Consider the following 19,318-nt stretch of genomic DNA (forward strand, 5'->3'; position numbering starts at 1 on the left):
TTCCTTAGATAAAATTCCTTAACCATTAAATACGTAGTCTGTTTGATTTGACATCTTACTAGAGCTATGGAATTGATATTTCTTAACTACGTTATTGCCCTCCAGAGCCAGGCAGCAGAATGCAAACTACATTTTCAATATTTCACTGTTTCATTAGGATATCTCGCATTTAAAATTGCTGGAGGCTCATCACTTGCAAAATAAATAAAAATCAGACCTCATTTAGTGTTTCCATTTTCATGCTTTAATGCTAGAAATTATACAGAGCTCTTTAGAATATGGAAATGAAAGCAGACAGAAAACACCATCCATAAATAAGAGATTATATGAAATCATGCATATATAAATAATTGCTCTTTCTGACTAGCAAGCAACCAGAAAACATGCAGACACAATCACTTGAACATGTGGCGTATTACCTGGGAGGAGCTGGCAGCGACAGAAATGCAGTCAATGAAGCCATGTCTGCGAGTGAAAAATGCCACAATCTGCTGCCAGCGGGAAGGCTCAGCCCGTAACTCCTCTGAGGAGCCTTTCTTTGCCCACTGCTTCTGCTTGGGGCCTACCGAGCTGTGGCTGGAGCCAGCGCTGCTGCCTCGACTGGCGCGAGAATACAGCAGCGTGTTATTTCCGAAAATGTAATTCATCTCTGCAGCTCTGCAGGTGGTTGCCAGGCAGTCTTAATTCCCTACCAGCTGCTGAGTGGTGAATGAGCAAGAAAAAAAAAAAAAAAAATGCAGATAGAATTACAGCAGCATCGTTTACAAAGCAGGAAAACAAAATTCTTGCTAGCTGATTGCTTGCTTGCTTTTCCTCCAAGGATTTCTACCTCTTACATTCCCTCTCTACCTGTGATTACGATGATGAGTATAATCTTGAGCAATTTAAAAAAAAAAAAAAGGCAGCAAGCAAAGGTTTTCCTTATTTTTCCTTTCGGAACGCACAGGATGAAAGCCTTGCTTTCTCTTCCTAGCTGCCAACAGATATTTAAGGGAAACTGGGTAGCAGGTACAGTACAACGTTACAAATTCACAGCTATGAGGATGGTGGTGGATGATAACAGCTACTGGGTGGAGAAAGCACAGATCAAAAATAACCAAGTTTCAATCACTGCCTGTAGAAATATCCAATAGCATCTTTTCACTTCCTTGCCTGCATAAATTATGAACCTAAAGCAAACAAAACAGGGAATATAGAGCAGAGCTGCACTTTTTACTGATTTGGTCTTTATGAAAACATTCCACAGAGCAAAATGACTTTAACCCCATAATCAAAACAAATATTTAAGAAACAACTATTTGCCAATTTCTTGTTGTTTTTCCCTGTTCTTTTGTGCATAAAACTATAGAGGGTGCGAATCATAGTGCCACAAAACAATCATTTTGTGTTGTAGATCAGAGGATTCCTAGTGAAGTTGTTCTACTGTGGTTTCGGGCTTGTTTAATCCTCAAGAAAATCAGAGACTAAGATTAAACAGAGTCCACACTCTGTTCTTATTCTGTGAATAATGTGCAACATTCATAACACCTATACCCAAATTTCTGTGCCTGCTGTAAGCATATTATGAAAACAATAAATATATATATATATTTCTGACTCAGCATTACTTCTCAAAAGCACAAGAATAATTCAAAACCAAAAAATTCTTATTATTCACTAATGACTTTTCAGTAAGATTATTTTTATCTCCCATGTACATGACGAGTATTACTGTCAGAGGTTTTCTCTGCTTTCTTCGTAGCAAAAAGGTATTCAGAATAATTAGCTGAAAGATTATATGGAACTCAAGTTACCTTACAGAACTCACCATTCAAATTTTGGTAGCAAACTATTTAAAAAAAAAATCCTCCAGCTCACATCAGAGGGATTATTTTGGAAATCAGTTAAATGTCAAGCTTTCAGAAGCAGCTCATCTCTGGAAAGTTATCCAAACAATTTGTGGTATATTTCTACAGTCATGATCATAGCACCAGGAAAACATTTTAAACAAGAAGAGAAGTCTTCATATGACAAACAAAGGCAGAAAAATTCCTAACAACACAGCCACAACTTACAGCCACATAATTCTAAAAATCCACTGCTCCATGATGTGCATTTCAGTGGAGTTACTAAATTTCTTCACGTACTTCTTGGGATGCAACATAATCTGCTGTTTAACAAATTCTTACTGACAGCTATCCTATTCTGAGTTACAGTTTTTTTCCTGCAGGCTTCTATTACAAGCAGAAATAAGCAGTACATTAATTGAAATGTGTCGTAGCGAGATCAATGCACCATTTACTTCTAGTCACTGGTACAGCTCAATAACACACCACATGCCAATATTCTGAGCACACCTTTCAGACAGACTTCATTAATATTTATAAAATACAATGGCTTATCACTGTAAGTCATATGAAACTGGATCTGACTTGTGCAGTGTCCTTAAAGCTATGAGCATAAGATAGATAATGGAGGTTGAGAAATGCCTGAGTTACAGTAGATAGGACTTTTCAAATGGACAAACTTCTCAGAAAGAGAATTTTTTCACAGGAAGACTGCAGCACTTCCTTTTTCCAGACACAAAAAACATACCTAGCCTGAAAAATGCTATGAATTTATTACCAGAGAAATCGATTAATCCCTGGCTATCACTGAAGGTTTTTGGAACAAGGTACAAATGATATGCTTTGAGTACCAAGTCTTTTTATAAAGAGTCAAGGTGAAAATATTTTCAATCTTTTTCTACATATGGCATTGAATGTCAACACTGCTATACAGTCTATTAGATAGCCTAGAGAACAAGAATTTGTCTAACATTCAAAAGAACTTCTTCAAGAATTCATTTTTCTCTCTGTTTGTCCCCATAGGCTCCAAACAAAGTCATATAGAAAAATATTGTGCAAAATTCTGGAAGAAAACACCACAATATACTGACAAGAAATGTACCAAGCAGCATTTTTTTTTTACTCTTACATCAACCTGTCTGAAGATAAGAGATGTCTGCTGTGTTTTAAGGCAGTTTCTTTCAAGGCTGATTCCCACACAGCCAAAAATCCAATATGGCATCAATTACAAAGTGATTTTAGAAATCAGCACTTCAGGAAAGCATCACATGGAGAAAAAGCTTCCTGAAAGTGAAGCAATGATGATTTAATTTCAATTGAGAGAGAAATCCAGAAAAGTACTTAAGGAAGAGGTTATGCAATCCTGCTGGTGATGCAAGGCAGCAATCTGTGTCACCTACACTCCATATGGATGCAATGATATCGAGCAAGATCTGCTGACGCCTAAGCAGATACAGTTGCAGTTATTTGCAGAAGGAGCTGGTACTGTGGTGATGAGAAAAACTCTGATTTTTATGTGCTACAAAGCAACCTGAAGGATAAAGGCAAAGCACAGCTCTGCAGATGGCACAAAACCAGGATAGCACAAAGGAGTCCAGATTAGACAAATGGTCATTTGTAGAGTTGAAAAAACAGTGGGAGGTTGTAAAAACAAGGGTTCATTCCAGTCTAAGAGCATTTCAACAGAGGGTCAAACCTACAAGTAGAAACTTGAAAAAGTTCTATTTGCACAGAAGAGGCAATATCCAGAGAAAGGAAAATCATCAACACAGATGTCACAGCTGGAATTGCATCTGTGAATGATTGCCTCCAGAGTCAAAAGGCAGAATAGGGAGGCTCATCTGGAAACTGCAGGAAGTCCTAAAAGGACTTCCATCCTAAAGGACTTCCTAAAAGGATTTCCAAAAGAGCTTCCATCACCTCTTTTTCATATTCTGGATATTGAACTGATGGGACTAAAATTAAAAACAAAGCAGACAAAAAACACCACACACTAAAACAAAACATAAAACACTATTTACTGTTAGGCAAGCATTGAGAATTTGCAGATTTGAAAAGGTTCCTGCCCCAAAACAAAACAGCACATAATTAAAGATTTCTACATCAGTACACATAACTCTACAGGTTAAGAAATTTACTGCAAAATTCGTCTGCATTTGTAGAGGCTGCAGAGTAACATTATTTGTGTTGTAACAAAATACAGTAATCACAGTGGTTACTAAATGTAAAAATCAACATCAAATACTTGGACTAGAATTCCTCTCACTTTATATCCAAGCAAATTGGTATCATCAGCTTTCTGAGACAAGTCAAAACATGACATAATGCTGTATTTTAATCTCTCAGATAAAGGTTTCCTGGGCATAACTTTACAAGCAGAATGCATACCTAAAATTAAAAAGGCACAGCAACAAAAATTGTTTGTGAACAGAAAGACCAGTTATATCTCAATTACCCTTTCTAAACAAAAACCAACAGTCCCCCTGAAGCATTTGAAAAGTGTCTTATATTAGTTTTACAACCATTTGGTTAAACAGAGTATTGGCTAAAATAAGCACAGACCCTAAAGGAAAAAAACCTGATTGTCTTAAAAGAGAAAATTCAAGGATCACCTAAAACAATGGCAGGGACTTATTTTATCTTCAATATCAGTTAGGTTTTGACCAAAAACAGAGGCAAAGGAAATGTTCAGAACTTGGATATTCAAATATAAGGCTATGCAACTTAAGCTCTTCAGGCATGGGAACAAAAACAATACTGAAAATTTAGAAACAAACTCATGTTTCTTTCTTACAGTTTTCAGAATTCCAGATTTAACAAACTTTAACTGGCATAAGTCTAAGTCTCATAAACAAGTATATGCAGCATCCTAAACCAAAGCCCAGGAGTTCAGGACACAAATACTGTGGAAGAAAAAAAATTGTTAACCCTTTCTGCTAAGAGATGCTATAAAGTCTATCTTAACTTTTAGTTCAGATAGGACTGAAGGATAGTTCTTGACCAAATGGCATTTACATAATCAATAAAAAGTACATATCTTACTGCTGCAACCAACTTCTAAGTAAACATCCCAGCACAATTATTCTATAATGAGCTATTTTAGTATAAATATTTAATAGAAAAGATCATTACCTTATTACTCACAATACACCTCAGACAACCTACCAATCTGGGCAGATTAAACTGCCTGGTCTTCCGCACCCTGCTCATGAACCTCCTGCCCATCTTTTTGGCACGCCAGACTGACAAAAACATCTTGTGTTTAATGCAAGTCTCCTTAGGTTTGCTTCAGTCATCAAAATGAACCCAACTGCACCGAGAGCTCAGGGAAAATCTCGGGTGAGAACAGTGCAACCCCTTTCTAGGACGACTTGATGTTGATTACTGTATCGGAGGTTGTTCTAATGTTTGGATTAATCCACAGTCCATCTGTTACAGTTTTTCTTTCTTGTCTCTGTTGACAAGAATTTATTGAGCAGATCCTTACGGAGAACCAGGCAGATTTGGTCAACTGCTTCTTCCTATAAAACACAAACTGACACCTTTGCATGGATTTCCACATTCTTCAATTACAGGAGTTTAAAATCAGCAACCTATCAAGAACTTGGGTAATGCATTTTAATTAAAGACTGCCTAACAGCTCCTCTCAAGTGTGACCACCGAAGTATGATACTAGTCTAAAAATAAGTATGCCTGAGAGTATCTTCAATTTTTTCCTTATGATTCCCAGCATTCTATGTATGTTCCTAACACCAGAAGCACTGACTTTCTGTTGAAGATGGCAAAGCTTTACAAAGTTCTCAATTTAGAAAAAAGTAACAGATTGCAACCTTTTCACAATCATAACCCAACTTGCAAATTACATGTCAACTGATCTTTGATTTCTAAATGGAAACAGTATCTTCATCATCATGTTAACCTCCCCTACCTGCTCAGACTGGAGCAGGACAAAAAAATCTACTGGGGCAAAGAGGCAGTTAAAATTACTTTGACTGTTGACTAACCCTGAACCCACACAGTTCAAATCATAAAGACCATTAGCCTTCCTGAGAGCAGAAAAACTCTCCCAATTAACAGAGAAGGCTGGTTTAACAGCAGCTCCACATGCTCTAAAAGACTTCTGGGGAAGCACTTGAGAAAACAGAACAGATTGGAGAGAAGACACACCAGGAGATAAAAAGAAGGGGACCTATCAATATTATCAGCACAAGATTCGGGTTCACGTGGAAAGGAGATTGTTAGCATTGAAGCAAGGATGTGTAAATATGCACATTTATATAACAGCTATTTCCATACAGCTTAATGGGAAGGAGTTAAATAAAGGTGCTTGTTTGCAGTTGAAGAAACAAGCAATGTATGCTGTGATACCTTGGTTGGTATAGCTAGAAACCAAAAGACTACCAGCAGTTGAAAGATTATTTCAAAGTCAGAGGCTGACTGTAGATCACTGTGTTTACAGGCTATAAAACAACTATTACCTGCTAATCTGTAGTTCTGAATATAAGTTTTAATTTCTAAAATGACCATTCCCTAGTCATGTTCATCATTTTAGAGACTCAGCATTACTGACTGTAGGTAGCTTCATTGGTATCTCCTGAGTCAACTCTTTACCAAATGGAGGGGTCAAACGAGTTCATTCTTCATTCCACAGCAGCTGCCCTCTATCTCTGACCATTCTTGTTGTTCTTCTTTGAGTATCTAAATTTGCCTTCTTAATCAAGATAATGAATGGTGGAGATTTCTGGAGTGATAAGATAATGCAGTTTTATTCCCATTTGCTTCGCTGATTATTCCTTGTATTCCATTTGCCTTTTTGACTGTAAATTGAGTACTGAGATGATTATTCCATTAATCTGTTATAACCCTGAGCTCTCATTCCTCTTAGATGATGCAATGAGAACACAGGTTCTTCCGAGATCCTTCTGGTAACCTCTATCCATGATTAGCGATCTTCCTCCTTACCCTTTACTTTCATTCTGTTGTTGGTTTGGCTTTGGTAGAGAATTTTTGTTTGCTTTGGTTTTTTTAACAAGTAAATCCCAAAATAATTTTTTTTTTCTTATTTCATGACAGCTTAAGTTTCTCCATAATCTTTTTTTGAGTGCATCCATTGTGTACATCTAAGGAAACCTAGAAACCTACATCAACAAGATGATCTTTAAGCTCATGCTTTAAGGGATTTGTGCAGCAGAAATTGTCTTTGCAATGTATTCATTGCTTTCTCATCTCTCATTTCACCACATGCTCATTGATTCTGCTCTTCAGAACAGTTTCACCGTGTTTTGGCAGTACAGAAATGAGAGCAAGTTCCAATTTCCTCTCCCTCCTGGAAGCTATTTTAAGAACAAGTACCACCTTGCCACATCTCATTGCTGTGATACCACAGTCAGGGTAAGTGGGCTATTACACAGCACTGCAGCACTAAGAGATAAGCAGTTTCAAATCAGGGTTAATTTAAAACCATTAAGCTTAAATACCATTAGGTCCTGGAAATACTTTTCCAAAGATGACTAAACATGTGAAAAAAGCAGGCATACGCCGAGTGGGCACAAGATATTTATTTCACAGACAGTGCATGCAGTCAGCAGAACTGCTGTGCTAGGATTACCAAGCCTGTCTCTGCAAAGGTTTGGGTAACACACTATTAGACACAATTTGCTGACACACTGTTAGACTTTTTTTTCAAACTATTTGCCCACTTCACAAAGCTCAGGATGTGGGGCACAAAACCACAAGCTGCTGCTTCTAAGCAAGAGGAGAGGAAAGGCTGAAGGCCATACTTCTCAGCCTACAGGCACACAGCACTAGGTGAGATACCCAACTAACCTACTGCCTCTCTCAGCAGTGAACTGTGAAGGTGTAGAGTGATCCCTGCTCAATACACCACCACAAGCTCCAACAGAGGTTCACAGAGCCAAAGGAGGGAAACTCTGTCTTACTGCTTTTATTCTAATAAAAGACTACTTGCACTCCAATGCAAACTGAGCCTGAATATTTCCTCCCAGATCTGACACTGCAAGGGGTAAGCAGACATAAAGCACAGGGGCACTGGCACTGGGCACAGCTCAAGGGTATTCCCTGGGCAAAAAGATTCCTTTGATCAGAATTTGGGGGTAAAACTGTAATCTTTTATTCAATGGGGAACAACATTTCACCACAGTTTGAAGCATTTCATTGTTCAGAGACAGGAAAACAGTAACTCATTTGCATTTAATGTCATAATATTATGAAGTCATAGTTTTATTCACTGACATAAGTTTATGTAACCACAAAAGAGTCCTCCAAGTGCTTTAAATGGATAAACAACATTAATACACATGTTCCCTTCGGTAAAGAGAAGTGGGATTTTTACTGCATCACCTGAAGCACAAGTGCTGTAGCAGAATACAAGAGCCCCAGCCAGAAGGACAGGTCTGTGCAGGAGGAGAACAGGCAGCCAGCAATGGGAAGGCCAATGCCTGCACTGCCCTGTACAGGGATGACCATTCCTGGGAACATCTGAGGACAGGCAAGTGGCCAACTGCGCTGCATGAAATACAGACATGAGTCTATGATTATGGAACTACAAATTAAAGAGTTCCCCCACTAACCCAAACCTACTTCTCACAATTCCTAGAGTGTTCTGCTACTTCACTGGGGATTGCACAAAGCTGTTCTAGAGATACCAAATATTCAACCAGTAGAATGTCTTTAGCTCCTTACAGATGTATGATTCAGTCAGTAATTAAAGTTTTCATGTATAGCATGAATAAGCAATTTTAGGCCCCTCACTAGACTAAAGCCAGTACAACGTTCCAACTAAAACACTTCTGTTCAGCTGTCCATATCTGTGACACATGAAAGGAAAAAAACAGGTGCAGGCATTTTCCCCATACCCTTGGAAGACTGGTGCTACAGCAAAAATCTCCAGAGACAGATCATTGAAAAAGATTTGATTAAAGGAACAAGAACAGCAGAAACTTTTCCCAACCAGTAAGTCTAGCTTCCTGTTACCACATGCAGCCACATGAGAATATCATTTATAAGCTTATCAACTACTTTGAAAAGTTTTTAAGAACTTATGCAAATTGCAAATGGGAATTATAGATAAAATAGAAATGCACTGAATATTGCAATATTTAGAATTTGTTTCAGAGCAAGATAAAGATTTATCATGCTAGTCATGGTATTTTTTCCAGTACAAGATATATTTAATAGCTTATAAATTATTACAGGTTTCCTTTAGAGCTTCTGCACTAACAGTGAAATATCAGCCCCAAATACCAACACACAAACATATTACAGAAGTATATGGAAGCCTCAGTCAGGTTCTACACTTAAATACTGAATTACCATGCTACATCATATAGATGAGATAAATAATCTGTAATGCCCAGGCTGCTCTAAATAAAGATTACTGGGTTTTTTTGTCTTATTGCACCATGATCCACTATTTTGTAGCCCTGTAAAGACCTGTTATTCAAAGCTCTTTTCCTTTATAGAAAACTTCATCTTCCACTCCACAGCTTAAAGGCTTGCTTGGTCCCATACCCTCCCTGTGACAGCTCTCCCTGGACGGGAGCTGTTCAATAACGCCGTATTTTAACTGCAAACCGGTCCCTCCGAGGGGCTGCGAGCTCACCGCGCTAAATGAGGCTCCCGGCGCAGCAGAGCCGGGGCAGCAGCGCCACCTCGCGGCCGATCCGCAGAGCGCAGCGTCCGGAACTCGGCACCCCCATGGGAACCCCGCACTGAGCAATTCCTGGCACCAGTGCCGGCCTACCTGAACAGGTTCTTCAAAAACTTTGGGACAGAATATTTCTGAAGGATTTGAAGTTTGACCGTTTTCACTATTTCTTCATGATTCTCAACCATTAAATACTTTTTTAAAGCTTTTTTACAGCATTAGCGTTGCATTTCACACAGTACTAAAGAACAGAGGACACGCAATCTCCCGCGCCAAGTTCACTTCTTTGTCACTTGACACACAGGAAGGAAACATTTCTTCTTAAATGACAAAGCTCCTCTCTAACAAGACAAAACCTGTAAGCCTCACTTAAACTTTAAATCAGTACAGCTAGTCTCTCTTATTTTATGCTTATTGCAAACATGCAATATTTTAATCCAGTCTGAATCTGAGGTAGCCCATTCCTCTGTCAAGAAGATAAATCACCTTCATTTACTATAATACTTAATATTTGATAAGTAGCAATCATATACTCATCCATCTAAAAATTTGGGATACACATTTGTATTTTTGGTCATTCAAAACTACTCTTTGAAATAGCATCCACCTGTTCAAGCAAGTTATAAAAGCTGTTTTAAGTCCTAGAGTATTTGAAAGCTTCTCTCATGAAGAAAATTCTGTTCTTCTTCTGTTCTTTTATATAATTGCTCCATACTGAAGAGACCTTGCTATAGCAGAAGGTATTCCTCAAAATCCAATTCTACTGGCCTCTGCAGCATTGCTTATAAAGCAACATAATAAATAAATCATAATCATAAAACCACTGATTTCTTCAAACTACTAACTCTGTATTAGCAATTTTAAGTGCATTTAACATTTATATTTAAAACAAAAAAACAAACTCCTCTTATTATTTTATTCATGTCATAAACAAAACATTCTCTATTATGTTTAGTTTCCTTAATCAATAAACTATTCAAGAAAGCTGATTGAGCCCTTGTATATCAGCCAAGACCTGGTCCTTGCACAGTGCACCAAGCCAACCTACCAAATAAATCACACAAAGCACTCTTAAATCAGAGCTGTTGTTGCTAAATTGATCTTCAGCACAAGCTGTGCTGAAACTATGAACACCTGGCAGATCATCAGACCAAAAGCAGAGCAGACCAGCTATGCTAATAATACAACAGCAACCTTGGGTTTTTTCTTCAGGAGAGAAGCAAGCCAGCAGTCAATTAGCATCAGAATTCAAAATTATACAAAATGCTGGTAAAACAACTGAACACCCACCCCATCAGTTTTCAGATGAACAAAGCTTTGAACAATTTCAATTTACCATACACTGCTTTGAAATTAACAGAGAGGAGTTACCTGAAAATAGTCATGTATATGCTAAAAATGGTAATACAAACTGACTGGTAATACTTCCCTTATGAACATTTTTCCCTATTGAGTGATAATTTCCCAGCATTTAGCAATGTGAGATACATAATGGTAATCCTCCTCAGAGACCTAAGACACAGAGTATTTTGAAAAGGCCTCACCCTATTTTGTAACTATACTTAACTCTGCCTAATTCTATTTCAAAAATAGTTTTCTTTCTTCTAGACAGTTTTAGAGCTCCCCTCTTTGCCTTTTTGATCCCCTTATGCTTTTTAAAAGGCAAGACTTACTGCTCTAGGAATTAGGAAAAGCTTGAATAAACAGAGTTGTCCTTAAGCCCCCAAAGAGGACTTTTATTTATTTCTAATGGTTGCACATAAAAGGTGTTCCATTGCTTTCTGAACATCAGTAAATTCAGGGAATTAGACACATGAAAGTGCATTACTGTGTGTCTAACTCCATAAGCAAGAAAAATTGGAAGCTCTAGTCATTCCCAAAAATGAAAGCTTTGTCACATGAGTATTCTCAGAAGGCTCTTCAGAGGGCAATATAGCCCACTTCTAAAAGGTTATTCATTAGGCCTTCAAGAATTCAGCTTGCCTAGCTGAAGACTATGGAAAAATACTGAGAGTTCATTATGGAGATATAAGTAAAGATCACTGGTTCAATACCATCATATACATTTTAAAACTTTTAGAAAAGCTGGAAAACAATTACTAAATGCTCTCACACACTACAGCTGGCTCTTCTACAGAATCCTTACAAGTCAATGATAAAGAGGTGATACATTCAACAAAATTTTTCTTCATAATTGAAAAAAATGGAAATATAGCTAGGTTCAAAGCATTTTTTCTTATCATAGAATGGTTTGGATTGGAAGGGGCCCTAAAGATCATCTAGATGAAACTCCCTGCCACAGGCTCAAAGACCCTGCACTAGACCAGGTTGCTCAAAGCCCCATCCAACCTGGCCTTGAACACTTGCAGGGATGGGGCAGCCACCCCTTCTCTGGGCAGCCTGTGCCAGGGCCTCAGCACTCACAGGAAAGAATTTCTTATAATACCTAATCTAAATCCACCCTCTTCCAGTTTGAAGCCATTCCCCCTCTTGTCCTACCACTACATGACCTTGGAAAAATTCCCTCTGCAGCTTTTTTGCAGCTGCTTTATGGGGTTCTAAGCTCTCCATGGATGAGCTGCCCCAACTCAGCCTGTCTCCACAAGAGAGTTGCTCCAGCATTCTGATCATCTTTGTGCCCTCCTCTGGGCCTGTTCCAACAGGTCCATGTCCTCCTTTTGTTAGGGACCCATCCCAGAGCTGGATGCAGCACTGCAGGTGGGGTCTCAGCAGAGCAGAGCAGAGGGGCAGAATCCCCTCTGTCCCTCCCTCCCCTGCTGCCCACTCAGCTTTGGATGCAGCCCAGAGCATGTTTGGCTTTCTAGGCTATGAGTGCACATTGCTGGGTCATGTCCAGCTTCTCATCCAGCAGCACCCCCAGGTTCTTCTCCCCAGGGCTGCTCTCATGTAACAGCATTTGTTCTTTGCAGCTGCAAAGGACTGTACAGCACACAAACAATTCATGCTAAAAGTACCAAGCTGTAAGCCTACCACAATGTAAGCCCATCTCATCACTCTAAAGCACAAACATTCCCCAGTATCAAATAGTTTCTCTACCTTTCCCTCAAAACCAGCCATGAAGACTCAGAGATGTTATAGGAAACAGCATTTAGTCTGACACACAAAAACACTGTGCTATTCAGAATATGATTGAGCTATGTCCATGTACTAACACTGTACATAAACCTGCCTGTTAATACCCCCTCCCAAACCTCACACTCAGTTTGTTGTCTAAATCTTTAAATCTGTCTTCAAGTAACTGAAGCAATCTTGCAAATAACGGTGCTGCATGCTGAAAAACTCCAGAGACATCTATGGCACCAGGCTTATGACATATTGCACATAGATCCTCAATTAAAATATTTACTAGAAACAAAGTCAGGATTGATCTACAGGTTTCTAACTGAAAATCCAAAATGAAACCAACAGCCCAAGCTTCAGTGCCCCTCAAAACTACATCCAAAATTTTAGTTACCTTTATTTGTTTTCTGGTCATTTTACTACCATGCGCTTCTAGTTAGAATGTGTGGAACTAAGGCAATGCTTTAATGTATACTAAGTAAATTTCACAATTGAGCAGTTCCATAAGAAACAGAAAGAGGTGTTTTGCACACTTTTTTTTCTCCCACAAAATTCAATTCCGGAGGACCATTCCAAAACAGTTCACTATTTGAAAATGCCTACCTTTACTGGTGAAATATGAGAATGGGAAACAAATCCATGGACATTCTCAATCTGGGACAGATTCTTCTCTGATACATGAACCAGCTCTGGACCTGTCACCTCATTGGCAATGTGTGGAGAGCTGTGTTCCTGGGGGGGTGTGTCTTCATCCTGATAGCGGTATTTCTGAAAAAAAATTATAGGAAAAGATCAGCAGAACTCACCACAGAAATGAGGAAAGAATCCAGAAAACCTAAGTCAGACAGAAATAGTTGTTTTTCTGACCTTGCTAACTTCAAAGCAATAAAATCTATAAATAAAAATTTTAATTAGCATTTTTATTTTAAAACTGGTCCCATCCAAAAATGTTCCAGCCCTTTTAGTCCCACCTGGGATTACTATAAAGCTACCTAAACCCCAGCAGGGTTCACTGTGTCCATAAGAAACATCCCAACATTTTCTAAGCACATTCACTTTCACACATTACTATACTCCCAAGTACATAAATAGTTATTAATAGTTTATAGAGAAAGCATGTCATATTATTAAAGGTACAGAAAAACTTTCTAAACACTTACTAATTTTAATCTTGGAAAAAGTTATTCCTGTTATTGAAGCATATTTAAGATAGAAGCTATTTCTTTAGGGTCTCTTTTAAACAAAATTCCAAGATCTACATACTACAGCCAAAGTCAAAATAGACATTTTCCTGGTAATTCTTTTATATATCATAACCCAGTAGATAACTGCACATAACCCATTTCTCTGTAAGCACAGGAACACTACAGCAAGGCAGTATCTGACAAACAGTGCATAACTTCTAACCCCCTCAAGAATTACATGCAATTTCTATTTCAGGTTACCACAAAGATCCATTCCCTCCATCAGAAACACCTACAACATTACAAAGTTAAGATATACAGGATAAACTACAAAGAAATTGCTTGAAATGATCTATCAGTTATCAGCTCCTTAACGCACTCTTAAGCCAACTGTAAAGTAGAAGCAATTCAAGTCTATTTTCTCTAAAAATACTAATTAGCAGAGAAGCACAAGACCCACTTCTTCCATAAGAAATAACTCCTAAGAAGAAAGCAAGAGCATTACAACTTCTGTTACCACAAGAACCCAACTCCAAAAACTTTCAGACCTTCTCCTCAGCTATATCTACCAAAGGAGAGATGGTGAAGTCTGACAGTTGAGAAAAATTGCATTGGTTACTCAAAAAGCCCTAATTTTTCAAAATTAACCAGAGAGGATGTGTGAGATTATTAACTTAATAGCTCGCTACTACTGGAAGATAAAAGTTCTTTTTCTTTCCTTTCCCTGCAGCAGTGAGATGCTGGATTGCTCAGCCCCAGACTGCTGCCATTCATCTTTTTTCTGAGATTGACTTGTTTTTCACTTATCAAAATAAAACCCTGAAATGAGTTGACATTAGCTCTCTAGAGCAGCCATATTAAACACTGGAAACAGGGAAGAATTATAATTTAAACAAAGTGTTGGCCAAAAATACAAGGGTACGTTACCAGAGTATAAATTAGACCACACTGGCAATTAGAGAAAATAAACATTAGAGCTCCAAGAAGCAGAGAAAATGTCTTGAAGCATCACAGAATGTAGGACTTGAATGAGCTTAAAGCAGCCTGCTCCACTAATGAAGGCTGTACTTGGCTGTACTTGTGATCCAAAATATCCCTAGCAGACCTTGAGCTTTGATTTAAAAACATTTAACACATACTTCTGACAGAGACACTGCCCCAGAGGATTCTGTTGCATAATACAGGTGTGTCAAAATTAATTTAAAACATTTCTTTTCTGATGCAACATAGTTAACAGGATATTCTCAGGCTAAATTATACCCTCAACAAGTTTTGAAATGTCACCAAACTCTATGTTCACTGGTGTAAACTACTGAAAAATCCATTTACTTTAATAAATCAGTGCTAGTTTTCATGAGATGAAACTCAGAAATGAACCCAATTCACCACAGTGAAATAATTTTTCAGGCCCACAACATCCTTGCTTCAACTCTCAGGCCTAGTAAAGTTGGACAAAAAATAAGTACAAACAAAGTATCTGACACAATATGCAGGAAAAACAAGGATTTTCTGTCCATTTTATAGCGCCATTTATCCGAACAGAGAACACCTGTTCATATGAAAAGCACAGAAAAGTTTTAGGAAACCCATTCTAAGAGATTCACTTGAGTCTTCCTAGTCTCTTCTCTGTATTTTTAAAAGAAGATATTTCAACCTCCCTTCCTTCTCCAGACTTTAGTCCTCCCCACCCACCAGCCATACAAGTCCCAAGTCACTGCTCACTTCCAACAACAATGCAACAAATCCCAGGAAAGCACAGTCTGACTTACAGTCTGTCCCTGGGGAAAGTTTTCATTTTCACTGTACAGGTCCAACCATGGTTACAAAGAGGTTAAAAATAAAAGAAGACTGGAATAAGTAAATCTAACAATTTGAATTTGATAAATATGCAGAAGCTCACAGAGCCAGACCCTTTCTGAGGCAGTATAAATAGGCAGCATGATGAAACCAAGTAGTTTTAGATCATTTGCACACAATTCCCCTAGTTTAGCACTTGTTTTTTTTAATCATTTCTCCATTGTACCAGTTAAACTACATCTGAAAGGACCCTTCCAAGGATCATTCCAGCAACTGAAGTTACTGTGAAGCACCGTTTGACATGCAACACTCCCACTCCTGCAAAAAATGACCTGGATGCAATGTCAAAAACAAACAGGTAGAGAGGACTGAATAGCTACAGCTCTCACATCTTCCCAGCTTCCACAACTCTTGCCACCATTCAGCAGAAAATAACTTCCAACAACTCTAATAACAAAAGCAACAATAGAGAAAATTTTACATACCTTGCTAAACAAAACTAATCAAAAATTAATAATATATTAAAGATGCTAATGCATGTTGTAGAAGTCTTTCCTGTAGTCTAGTGCTAAACTAGAGACTAGTGCTTAGAAAAATAGTAGTGCCTTCCACCCAAAGGAAAAAAAGGAAACAAAACTAAAGGCATGCTCCACTATTGCAGAACTGAAGCCAACTTGAAAACTTCTTATTTGTAAAAAAAAAAAAAGAAGACTATGAAAGCCAAATAAAATCTCTTTGCAGGTAAACAGCAATTCAGACTGATAAGTTAGAAGGCTGTGAAAAACAAAAGAAACTTAATATAAGAAAATATTATAGTGTTCCTGTCTTTTTAGAACTTCTTCACTGATCATGGAATAGGACATTCAGTATTATTTTCAACTTAGGCATCAACAAATGATAAACTGAATGATCTGCAATATTGGAAGAAGGTGTTTGATCTTTGGGTTTGCTTTTTCAAACATAAGTTCAGTATTTGGAGTAACTAACTGCTTCATTCTCAAACAAAAGCACTAAGTTTCTCTAGTAACTAGAGCTATGACAAAGACATAAGGCATTTCACCCTTCTTGAATAGTTTCAGTTTGACATTGTATCTTGAATATAAGTGCTCATAACATGGTTATTTAGGTCACAGTGTTCCATCATATGTCAAAATGCACAGCTACTGTTAAACTTATTTATGTAATGCTTCATGTCATGGGCATCCACAAACAATAAAACAGTTGAAGATAAGTATATACATTTACCAAAACTCTGAAATATTTGTAATAAAGTTCACCTATTCCAGAAGGCTGAGGAAAAGAGAATAAAGAAGGAACCCTCAGATTGTGAATGTTCTTTTCATGTGACCAGAAGGGAAAATTGAAAACACTATTTTGTGTGGTTACTTGTGTGAGATTGCTACATTACGTGAAGGACTGGTACAGGTACCCTGCATTACTATTTCACATTGAATACTAAGTAAATATTTAGATGACAAAGCCTGTATCTTCTCAGAGGACAAGAACATTTTATCTTTAGTACCATCCAGCCCTACAACTTTTATTCAAAACTTGCCAAGTGCCTGGTGCAGTATCTCTCTGTCCCTGTTCAAACAGAAACCCTTCGTTCTCTGGGATGCGGGCAGTGGGGAGGAACGATGGAGGCAGCACGCAGGGAGCGCGGGCACGCACCGGGGATGGGCAGCGAGCCGTGTTTACCCGCAGGTGCCTCGGCCTGGCCACCAACAGCCCAGGGCACTCCAGGAGGCCCCTGGGGAGCGCTCCCCGCTCGGGAGGCCGCGGCCGCCCTGTCCCTGCCCGTGCCCCGGGCCCGAGGCCGGCGCGCAGCCCAAGGACGCCGTGAAGGCGAACACGGCGCCTGCAGCGCCCCCCGGCGGCCGCCCCCGCCCGGGCAGGGGAAGGGAAGGGGGGGGCGCCGCCATCGCTCGGCCCCGCCGCTCCATGCCCCAAGTGCTGCCTGCGCGCTCGCTGGATATTTTTAGTTTGCTCTTAAAGTGAACAGCATCCCTGCTCTGCAGCTCAACGGGCAAAATCCAGCCCCGGAGTATTTTCATCCCACGGCTTTCTTCCCAAGTTCACTGTTTAAACATGAGGATATTGTAGAAATAAGGAGTGTGCAGTTCCACAAAAAGAAAAAGAAAAGAAATCTTAGTGTTATATCAAGTAGTTTCCAAATGGCATCAATAAATAGGTACATATTTCCAACTGAAAAATGCTTGGGACACAGGAAGAAAAAGCAAACTCACAACAAGGCAAAGTCTTCTTCCTGGAAACAAAGCATTCAACTTGAAGTTCTCTAATATTTATACTATCAAAAGAGCCATAAAAATTAAATTCCTCCCTCCTGACATTTATTCAGCATCGAGATTTTGTGATACGTATATGTATATATACATGTGTATATAAATGCATCACACATGCATATATGTGAGTATATATGTACACACACAACTGATCCCACTTCATAAAATAAAATCTAGTTGAAATATTCTTTGTTAAAAATAACAAATATGACTTGGAAACCCTGAATATATAAATAAAGTTTTAGAGACAAAGATTTCCTAATTTCTACCTCAAAAGTAACTTCATACATGTATCCCTTTAATTTTCAAGTGGCTTTCCAGTACTTAACAGTCTCCTCATATCCTTGACATTGCGTGTTAATTTTACTGAAAAAAAATTTTAAAAAAAGATTTTTGACACAACACTGAATATAAGCTGTTTACCATTCTGATGATTACCAAATTATGTATGTTTTATTCTTCTGAAACCTAAACAGTTGATGTCGTCCTAAAATGACTAAATGCCCGAGGGCACTGTTAAACCCAAACCTGCCACTAACAATTCCTTCCATCAAAATGATGTCAGGAGGCATTTCCAGCCCTGTATCTCAGTGCAAGTCTCTTGTGTATTTAATTCTCTACAGCTGAAGAAAATGAAAGCCAAGTGCAATAAACTGATTACATGATGATTAATGCTGATTAATGAAGAATGACGACATTTTACATGCGGCATTCAGTAAATTCCAAATGTTGTTCAAAGGGATCTTTAAACAGTAGGCATGATAATTCATTACTTATGTCTCCATCACTAAGAGCTCGGATAATTGAGTAAGGCATGGAACAAAACACACACTTATTTAACCAGAAATTTAAGGTACAGTTACATTAGACACAAAGGCAATCATTCATTAAATGCAGCTTACATTTCCAGGAAAGTCCTTTTATAGACCCACCTTACATCCAAACATTAAAGATATTGTGTTGTTGGTACATGCTACTTTACAGTGGCATAGCATCGGAGAAAAACAATCCAAGTTTTTTATGCTAGGAGACATTTTTTCAGACCCTGTGCACTTCAATCGATCCGTGACTGAGATTCCAGAAAAATGCCTCTGTAAGCGCTGCTTGCTGCCTGTCTTTGACATTTAATCTAGGTCCATAGTGCTCAAAAATAAGCCTTTATATAAATAGGTTGAATCCTTCAGGAAAAATGTTGCTTCACGTTAGAAACCAGACCTTATAAAAAAAGCAAAGCAAAAATCCCGTGTCCATTTTTAAAATTTTTGAGTCAGCTTTAAATTTAATTACGTTAGCGCCAGCTTGAAGCGACAACTGTCTCCCGGCCCAAAGTAGCACTCAGATGCTCTCAGCCAGAAGCCCGGGTTCGATCCAAGGCAGCTCCACCTGCTGCAGTGCAAGGATTGCTATCTCCTCCATGAAAACAGAGCAACTCCAGCAGAGCCCCTGCTCGCTGTGTGCTGC

General features: G+C 38.6%; 1 protein-coding gene across 22 annotated transcripts in view; it reads right to left on the reverse strand.

Moving 5' to 3' along the window:
* Positions 1-19,318, reverse strand: part of DLG1 (discs large MAGUK scaffold protein 1) — a 141,521-nt gene that overhangs the window by 77,151 nt on the left and 45,052 nt on the right. For 14 of the 22 annotated variants that reach the window (XM_077183956.1, XM_077183955.1, XM_077183953.1 and 11 more), the window contains one exon: positions 13,177-13,341. In XM_077183956.1, coding sequence (XP_077040071.1) covers positions 13,177-13,341 — 165 coding nt within the window. Of the gene's footprint in view, positions 1-419; positions 996-13,176; positions 13,342-18,789; positions 19,298-19,318 lie in introns of those variants that run through there. The other 8 variants (XM_054639221.2, XM_077183966.1, XM_077183969.1 and 5 more) reach the window with 5 other exon arrangements.

The sequence above is a fragment of the Agelaius phoeniceus genome, chromosome 10 (assembly GCF_051311805.1).
Source record: "Agelaius phoeniceus isolate bAgePho1 chromosome 10, bAgePho1.hap1, whole genome shotgun sequence".
NCBI lineage: Eukaryota > Metazoa > Chordata > Aves > Passeriformes > Icteridae > Agelaius > Agelaius phoeniceus.